At 36.4% G+C, this 9490-nt stretch overlaps 1 protein-coding gene across 1 annotated transcript; it reads left to right on the top strand.

Moving 5' to 3' along the window:
- The first annotated feature begins 857 nt into the window (after nucleotides 1–857).
- LOC121247649 (galactokinase-like) lies at nucleotides 858–8042 on the top strand. Its single transcript, XM_041146047.1, has 13 exons — nucleotides 858–1122; nucleotides 1535–1719; nucleotides 2120–2166; nucleotides 2640–2734; nucleotides 2884–2966; nucleotides 4113–4181; nucleotides 4341–4526; nucleotides 4949–5083; nucleotides 5189–5323; nucleotides 6192–6262; nucleotides 6823–6900; nucleotides 7304–7445; nucleotides 7724–8042. The coding sequence occupies exons 1-13, from the start codon at nucleotides 960–962 to the stop codon at nucleotides 7832–7834; spliced, it is 1500 nt and encodes a 499-aa protein (XP_041001981.1). The 5' UTR covers nucleotides 858–959; the 3' UTR covers nucleotides 7835–8042.
- Nucleotides 8043–9490: the final 1448 nt, after the last annotated feature.

Raw genomic sequence — 9490 nt, 5'->3', positions numbered from 1 at the left:
TTCAAAGCCAATGCACTGAATAAGAGTTTTTCTCCTCATAATTTTTATATCACACACTTATTAAAATATATATAAATAGTCAAACCGTTACAAGATTCAAATCCCTCATCTTTTCCGGTACCTTAGAGTGACAATGACTTGCATATCACGTGAAAACAATATTTACTGTTAGAAAAAATTTAATTCCGTGAAAACAATATTTTATAAATGTTGATATATTATAAATGAGATTTAATGCATAATATAAAATCAATTTATAAATTTATTTTTATAAAATCTCTTTATATTAGTAAGATTTTTTTTCTTCTAAAAGGTTTACATACATATATCACAACCTATAAAAGTACCACAACCAAGATGGTAGCCTAGTTAATACGAACTAGTATTTCATGGCTTTAAAATCAAGAGTTTGAGTCAGAATGTAAGTTAAAATCATTTGTAATAGTAAAGTCTGACTTTTAGATTATGAGATGAGTTTTAGACTAACTGGATAATTTGGGAGTGTTACGGTGATGGACTCGCCCTTAGGGTAGTAGTTATGACTTAAACTGGACATTTCACAGTAGAGAGAAACTCTTATGGTCACGCCCATAGATGATTATTACACTGGTCGCTCCGCCTCCCATTTTCTTAAGAAAAAAAATCCATGAAAGTACTATTTCTTATCTTATATTTATTTATTTATTTTATATATTAATGTGATATATTTTAAGTAATTACTTATTTAAAATATGCTTATTCAATTAAAATTTACCATTTATTTGACGGCTCAAACAATTTAAAATTCGGATAATAAAGGGGGAATCAGAATCCAACGTTACTGGCATTTGTTAGTTGACGAAAGAAAAGCCAAGAGGAAAACATCATTCGTTAGTTTAAATAAGGGGAGATGGAGTTGAGTGGTCATCTGGAACTGCATCTGATTTCTGAGTTGACGAGCGTAGGACGATTACGATCATATGGCCAAGCACGAAGAGCTCCCAATCCCCGTCTTCTCATCCCTGGAGCCTGTCTACGGTGACGGCTCCCAGCTACAGGACGCCCAGCTTCGATTCTACAATTTTAAGTCCAAGTTTCTCGAGGTTTTCGGTCAACCTCCTCACGTCTTCGCTCGCTCTCCAGGTTCTCTCTCTCTCTCTCTCTCTCTCTCTCTCTCTCTGTTAGGTCTGTGTTTGGTTGCCGACAAAGTCTTGCGACTCCCAAAATGGATTTTACAACTCCGAGTAGCAACCGCTTCTCTCTGTTGCTCGCTAATAATCTGTTTGGTTGCCTTGAAACACTTGTGAACAGCTAAATCAACTTCGTTTTGAATCTTAGATTGTTAAGACGAATCTAATCTCTGTGTGTGTGTGTGTGTGTGTATCCAGATTCCACTCAGAAACACATACTCTGTTCTTTTGAGTCATTGTGGACTAATTCATCGTGGGTGTAGTTGTGATAATAAATATTTTGATTTGAGAATCTTTTTGCATTTGTGAGTCTGTTGACAATAAATCGAGAATTAGACTGTTGGTTATTAATTTTTTGCATGCAGGGAGGGTGAACTTGATTGGAGAGCACATTGACTATGAAGGCTACTCGGTGCTGCCGATGGCAATAGGGCAAGACACGATAGTGGCAATCCGAAAGCACGATGAGGGAGAGGCCGAAAAGGTTCTCAGAATTGCTAATGTCAGTGCTAAGTACACCATGTGTACGTATCCTGCTAATCCTGACCAGGTATATGAATACTTCGCATGATATTTTGTGATTTTGATTGGATTTGTAACTAGAATTACATTCTTTGGCGTGAGCATTATATCTTTGGTATTTTGGAGTCGATTATTCACACTGGAATGCTTGACGCTACTGTTTCTCTTTTTGATTGCATCTGCTATGATTCACTGCCGGATGGTTCTTGATTTTGTTGATGGCAACAACCGGTTTTATGCAATTAGAAGTTTATATCTCATAGTAGTACAATATGGTGATTGCATTGGTTGTTGCTAGAGTTCCTTTCATCTGTAGATTACTCTGTTACTTTTGAGCACAATCTTTGCTCTCCACCATGTCACTACCCTTGCCTGCCTTATAAAAATTAGATTTCGTTTTAAAAATTTTTGCCCTGTTTATTTTGCAGGAAATTAACTTGAAGGATCACAAATGGGGCCATTATTTTATTTGTGGGTGAGAATATTTTGCTTTATGTAGTTGATTTCTAAGTTTATGATATACTTCTGATTATTAGCTTTCTTTCTTTTTAGTAGAGTCTCTTTAAAAGCACGTGAACTAGATCCAAATCTGAAGGGATGTTGTGGTGCAATGCTGCTCAAATGACCTTCAAAAGATAGCGCTACACAATCAAATGCAGTCTTTGAATTGTGACCAAATTTAGTTAACGTACCTTTATCCATTAATTGGGAGAAACATTGTTATTCAAATGAATATTTTGTGTGTGCGCGTGCGCATTCCCAGTCTTAACATGCAAATACTTAGGAGTTTGGATTAAACTTCCTTCTATATGGCAACACACACACACACACACACTCTACATAGCACTTTGATGACTACTCTTCATCTTATTTTTAATAAACAGTGTACAAATGTCATAATCTACTAAACTCACTTATCAGAAAAATGTAATGGTCTGTATTCTCCAGGTACAAAGGTTTTCATGAATACGCTAAATTAAAAGGAGTGGATGTAGGTTCAACAGTTGGACTTGATGTTCTAGTGGATGGAACAGTTCCTACAGGTGTATTTCTCATCATCCATGTAGAATGACATTGGCTATGATGTTCAAACTAGCTGATATTTTGCTATTCCTTATACTGAGTCAATAATTTAGGTGTTTAACTGCATACTAGAGTCGATCGTGGTGACATTTTTTTTCCTTTGATCTAGGATCTGGACTATCAAGCTCTGCAGCGTTTGTTTGCTCTTCTACAATTGCTATAATGGCTGCTTTGAATGTTAACTTTCCGAAGGTATATAGTAATCATTACTTAACAGAGTGTAATCATTGGATTTCTGTGTTGTCCTTACAGGAACATTTAAGTTCAAGTCACTTATCAACCAGGACCCAAGTAGGGCTTGCGTACATGCATGCCTGAATTTTCTTCCTAATGTGTTTGCTCTACATAAAGAAACCTAGTTTTTGGAAAATTGTAACGATGGGTAGGGTCCTCTCTCTGCCCCTCTTATACTGTTAGAACAGTGCTTAGGTTGATATGTAACTTTCAACTATGTTGCTAAGGGAGGTAGTCCAAGTCGAGGGAGGACTAAAGGGAGGACATAACCAATTATAATATGAAGCCCAAGATTCTAACTTCGAATGTCCGGGGACTAAGATGTATTTCTAGTAGGATCGTTTGGAGTTTACAAGTATTGAGGAGTGTGTTGGGGAATTCACAATGGCTTGTAAAAACCTGGATTTATGGGCAAAACCTGGATTGGTGGGAAAGGCCTTGGTGTATTGGTGGTGTTTCCACCATTCCCAAGTGAGAGATTGGGGTAGGTGCGTCTTTGGACTTGGTCTAGATTGGATAGGTTTCTAATTTCTCCCTCTTGGGCTTTGTTAGGATTTTTCCTAGATGCCCTAGGTGCATGATCTCCTTATATCTATTTTCTGCACCCTAGCTAGGTGTTTTCTTTTGTATACATCCAGTGTACTTGGCTACGCCTATTGATATTAATATTTTTTTTTACGTATAAAAAAAATACTGTTAGAACAGTGAAAAGAAATAATCTAATAATCTTAATATTTTGGGGTGCATTTGTACTTGCAGTCTAGATTTGTCATTATGCATTTTCATTTTTACTAGCATTTGAAAAGGCTCTGCATTTCATTTCTTCTGAATTTCCTGTGCTAATCTTATTGTACTTATGGAGGGACAACATTTTATATGGGGTTGAAATTGACTTTAGTGAAGGGAACAAAACTGATAACTGGTTTCAAAATGTATATTACTCATGCTCAATTTAGAAAATAAAATTATCTTTAAATAATTAATACTTTAATTATATGGCAAAGCAGCTCATCCTGTACCACTGCTAAACATTTACACCTATTTATATGTTTTTTCCCTTATTTGAGCTGTTTCAAATACTAATATATGATTATTGTTGAACAGAAAGAAGTTGCCCAACTTACATGTGAATGTGAACGACACATTGGAACACAATCCGGTGGAATGGATCAGGTCATATATTTTTGTTTTGTAATGACGAATTCCATACTAACTTTTCCTAAATTAAAATTTTATATCTCTGATTATTAGTTAATTTTATAGTAGACCACTAGACCTACTCTCAGTGATGGTTTAATCCCCCTAACTTATTAGTCCTTGTTCACTTGACAGGCAATCTCTGTTATGGCCAAATCTGGATTTGCAGAGTTGATTGATTTCAACCCCATTCGTGCTACTGATGTGCAACTTCCTAGTGGTGGTACTTTTGTAATCGCCCATTCTCTGGCAGAATCTCAGAAAGCAGTCACTGCTGCTACAAACTACAATAACAGGGTTGTTGAATGCCGGTTGGCTGCTGTAAGTTTCAGCATGTCTTAAAGACTTGAACATAAATTTCCATAAATTTGCCTTGCTGGCCCTTAGATTTATTTCTACTATGGCTGCTTTGGATTTCATATAATGATTTTCAAGACACTTGCCAGTTACTTTACATCCAAGTTGGAAGGGGGTGGGCAGATGAAGGGAAGGTTTAAATAATTGTGGTTCAGCTATTTTATTTTTCTTGAATTGCAAGAGCAAGCTTTGAGTTAGTTTATGATCTCAGCGAACACATTAATCACTTGAAGATCCCATGCTTTTAACGGAAGAAACTGAACTGTCTTTTTCTCAATAAAGAGATGTATGGTTACCTGACTTGCAAATTGCGAGGGAGCACAACTTTTTTGCTTTCATAGATTGTCTCTATATTAATCACGACGTGCACTGTCAAATCTCTCCAGATTGTACTTGGTATAAAGCTGGGAATGAAACCAGAGGAAGCTGTATCAAATGTGAAAACTCTTTCAGATGTTGAAGGGTTGTGCATAAAATTTGCCAGTAGTCGTGGATCTTCTGATCCTGTCCTTACTGTCAAGGTGTTTCTTTTACTTTTAAAACCATTTAAAATATGTTATGAGTTGATATATGTTTCTTGGATATTCTAAATTTGTGTATATGCTTAAACTCTTGTCCTTCATAAGGAGTTTCTGAAAGAAGAACCATATATGGCTGAAGAGATTGAGATAGTCACTGCGGAAAAGCTGCCATCCATTTTTGGAAATTCTCCATCTTCTCTGGATGTATTGAAAGCTGCCAAACACTTTAAGTTACATCAGGTAGTTTCTTGTTTGTAGTGCACTGATGGCAAGCTACTTTTAACCCATTTCATAACAAATTTACAATTTGAAAATTATGAATCTTGTTTGACATGTTTTGTGCTTTTAATTATCACTAAAAAAAGAGTGGAGCGACGTGGGGCAGAGAAGGGATATTATATATGAATTTATAATACCTTTTTTGAGGGGCTACTATAATAGTAATAAAGATACATTAATAAAAAAGATAGAAATTAATGCACATATTAGATTTAAAAACAAAACCACTGCCAGTTCTCACACACATGCATTTTAGATTGCATGGGTGTGTGCGCACATATCACATCGCCTGGATTCAAAGACTCACCATGCTGACAAGCCAGTTGAATCAGGGCCAACTGGTTTAAAATGTGGCTGACCTGCTGAATCCTAAATTTAACGTGTTGTAGTTGGGTAGCCACTTGCCGAGGTTTCTTCTTTACGAATCTTTACAGTCATGCTTATTGGCCCTTAATCTACATAAAAAAAAAAGTTCATGATTTGTATTGTTTGGGACATGCAAACCTTATGACTATGGATTATTCTAAAATGGCAAAAAAAGGAAGGGGTGGGGGCTATAATAATTTCAACAGCAGCTTTCTCTGTTGTTTCCCCCAGGTCTAATCACCTTACGGTCCTGTACCAGCATCTTAGTACTAATCCTTCTTATGATATTCAGAATGGTTAATTGCTACATAAATATAGTATTAGTAATTTATTAGTCAAACTTTATCTTTTTTTTTTACCCTTTGAATAGCATGTCTTGGAATGTGGTTCAATAATCAGAAAGTGATTTCTTTGTTCATTTCTGGTTCAAAATATTCTTTATTTATGACGAACTTATCTTCAGCGAGCGTCTCATGTGTATTCCGAGGCCAAGCGAGTACATGCATTCAAGGATACTGTGGCATCAGAGTTAAGGTACGTTATTGAACCTAGTTTTTTTTCTGTTCTTATACATGCTTCATTTTTTTGGTTCATATTCTCATTTGGTGCATCTTGTCTCTATCCTATGATTTCACACTCATGAATGCTATCGGGCTTTACTAGTTGTGATCAAACATTTGTAAATGCACACAACTCTGCCCGTCTCATCCTTTATTGTCATAATCCATTCTCTAGGCTGGTCTAAGCTAAGAAAGAGGAGGGTTGTTGATGTCCAGCATAATACATAGTCACCATGATATGTGCATTATATGTTCCTGATTGTTATGTTTGTGACACGAGTTGCTATTGTTCATTTATACGCATTTGAATATTAAGCACTGGGTTGGGACTTGAGAACTAAAATTTAGTTTTTGATTCAAGCTCTCTCTCCCAATATAACTTTGTGGTTTGGGTGATTTTGTTTTTTGTCCTTATTATATTTTGAGTCTTCCCAGATTCCCTGCTATTCAATATTTGCATTTTGTAAAACCTTTTCATGTTATCATCCAAGTCCTGTTTTCTTGAGACTACAATTCGCATAATTGTTTTTATAGTGAGGAGGACAAGCTGAAGAAGCTTGGCGACCTTATGAATGAGAGCCATTACAGCTGCAGTGTTTTTTATGAGTGCAGGTAAAAATGTTCTAATCCATCTTCCATAATGCGCATGCACGTACTCTTACTACTTTCTCATTATCAGTAAAAACTTCATAAAAAGATGTGAACACTATAAATTTGCAGCTCGTATGTTAATGATTTTCTTCATAAGCATTGCACATTTGAATGTTCTTTTAGCGAAAATGGAGCATTTATGAAGAACTCATCATGAACATCTACTTTTGGCGTTGAAACCTCTGTACTTAGAGAGAGAGACGAATGCAGGCGAAATCTCTGTTGCTTTTGAAGGATTTTGTTAAAACTTTAAATTCATTACGATTTGTTTAGTCTGCAATAGCTATTCCTCTTGGAAATATTCCTGCCTATTTCACATCATACATTCGTATTCACTTTTTTTTATTTGTTTTCTTATAACTAGCTGTCCTGAGCTGGAAGAACTTGTAAATATATGTCGGGAACATGGTGCCCTTGGGGCAAGGCTTACAGGAGCTGGATGGGGTGGCTGTGCTGTCGCTTTAGTGAAAGAGAGCATTGTCCCGCAATTCATCCTCAAATTGAAGGTTCGTTTTCTATTCTCCCAAAAAGAAATCAAAAGTGTCAGGTCTATACAAAGATCTTACAAAAGTAAGTTTATATGCTAACGAAACTTAAAGTGATACGTTTATATTTATTTTACAATAAAATGTACTTTATAATCTAGCGTACCCACGTCAGTTTCTAAGGTTTTTTTTGTAAGATCTCTATGTAAACCAAACATTCTCAAAAGAAATTTCACCCTTATTGTTTGGAACAAGCAATTGTTTGAGATTTGATACAACTTGGTTTGGTTGTGTATCAGGAACGGTTCTACCAATCAAGGATTGAAAAGGGGATCATTAACAAGGACGATCTTGGCCTCTATGTTTTTGCTTCCAAGCCATCAAGTGGTGCCGCTATTTTCAAGTTTTAATATGTGACTTGTTTACCCTTTTTACTTTTCTTGGTTAGTGAAACAACAAACTATGTCATTAACATAACTTATGTTGAGAAAACCACATGAAAAATGTTTAGGTTGAGTAAATACTCGTGTTATCAATTTAGTAAACAAAGAACAGAAAATAATGGTTTGGCAAGTTGCCAAAACTTGTATTGTATTGTTGGTTAAATCGATTACATCATGTACAGAGTAAGATACTAAACTAACAACCTGATAAGATTAAAATACAAGAGATGGATTTGAGTTTAAGAAAGTGCTGGGAAGAAAGACCCTTGGTGTAAATGTCTGATGTTTGATCGTCAGGAGAGATAAACTTCACCAAAATGTCACGGTTTAAGACCTTCTCTCGCACAAAGTGATAGTGCACTTCAATGTGCTTAGTTCTAACATGAAAAACATAGGGTTGGAGGCTAGGGCTAAGGCACTAACATTATCACACCATAGCACAAGATCCATTGGGAGAACAATGCCAATTTTAGAAAAGAGCATCATGAGCCAATAGAGTTCAGCTGTTGTGAGAGCAAGGGAACAATATTCTGCCTCTGTACTTGATCGAGAAACCACATTTTGCTTCTTAGCACTCTAGGAGATCAAGCAATTACTAAGAGATATAGCAGAGCTTAAGGTGGATGGACGATCATCAGGGCTGCCAGCCCAATCAACATCACAAAATGCATTCAGTTGGAGTGAGGTAGAGGTATACAAAAGACCATGATCAGCAGTGCCCTCAAGGTATCTTAGAACACGTTTAGTAGCTATCCAATGAGTCGTGGTGGGGGAGTGAAGGTGCTGACACAATTGATTGACAGCAAATGCAATTGATTGGAGCGCACCAATGATGTGTCTGTATTCTTTTGGATCAGAGAGGGGAGAGCCATCAAACTTTGATAGTTTAGAGCCAAATGGACATGGTGATGGTGTTGGTTTAGCCTCTGCCATGTGTGCTCAATGCAAAATATCATAAATGTACTTGGTTTGACAAAGATGCAAGCCTTGTGCTGTGCGAGAGACTTGGATCCCAAGAAAAAAACAAAGTGGCCTGAGATCTTTGATTGAGAAATCTTGTTGCAGTCTTAGAATTAGTGAGCTAATAGTGGTAGAACTGGAACTCGTGATAATAAGATCATTAACATAAATAAGCAAGTACAAAGTGATGTCTTCAAAAGTATAAATAAAGAGAGAAGTGTCAACCTGAGAAACCTTAAAGCCAATGACAAGTAAGAAGGTGGAAAGTCTTGTAAACCAAGGTCGAGGAGCTTGTTTAAGGCCATAGATGACCTTATGTAATCTGCACACATGATTAGGGTGTTGAGGATCAATAGAACCTTGAAGTTGTTCCATGAACACCTCTTCCAATAAGTCTCCATGTAGAAAGGCATTGGAGATATCAAGTTGCCTTATATCCCACTTAAATGGATTACAATAATAAGTATAACTTGGGTTGTAAAGGGTCTTGTAACAGGATTGAATGTTCAATGTCTCAGTATAATCAACTCCACTTTGTTGTTCATAACCGTAAGCCAGTAGCCGAGCCTTAAACCTCTCCATACTCCCATTCAGTTCTTGTTTAATCTTGTAAACCCATTTGTTTCTAATGATGTTTTAGGAAGCAGGCCTAGGGCATAAGGT

This window comes from Juglans microcarpa x Juglans regia, chromosome 1S (genome assembly GCF_004785595.1).
Source record: "Juglans microcarpa x Juglans regia isolate MS1-56 chromosome 1S, Jm3101_v1.0, whole genome shotgun sequence".
NCBI classification, from domain to species: Eukaryota; Viridiplantae; Streptophyta; class Magnoliopsida; order Fagales; family Juglandaceae; genus Juglans; species Juglans microcarpa x Juglans regia.
This window is presented reverse-complemented; position numbering and strand designations above follow the sequence as displayed.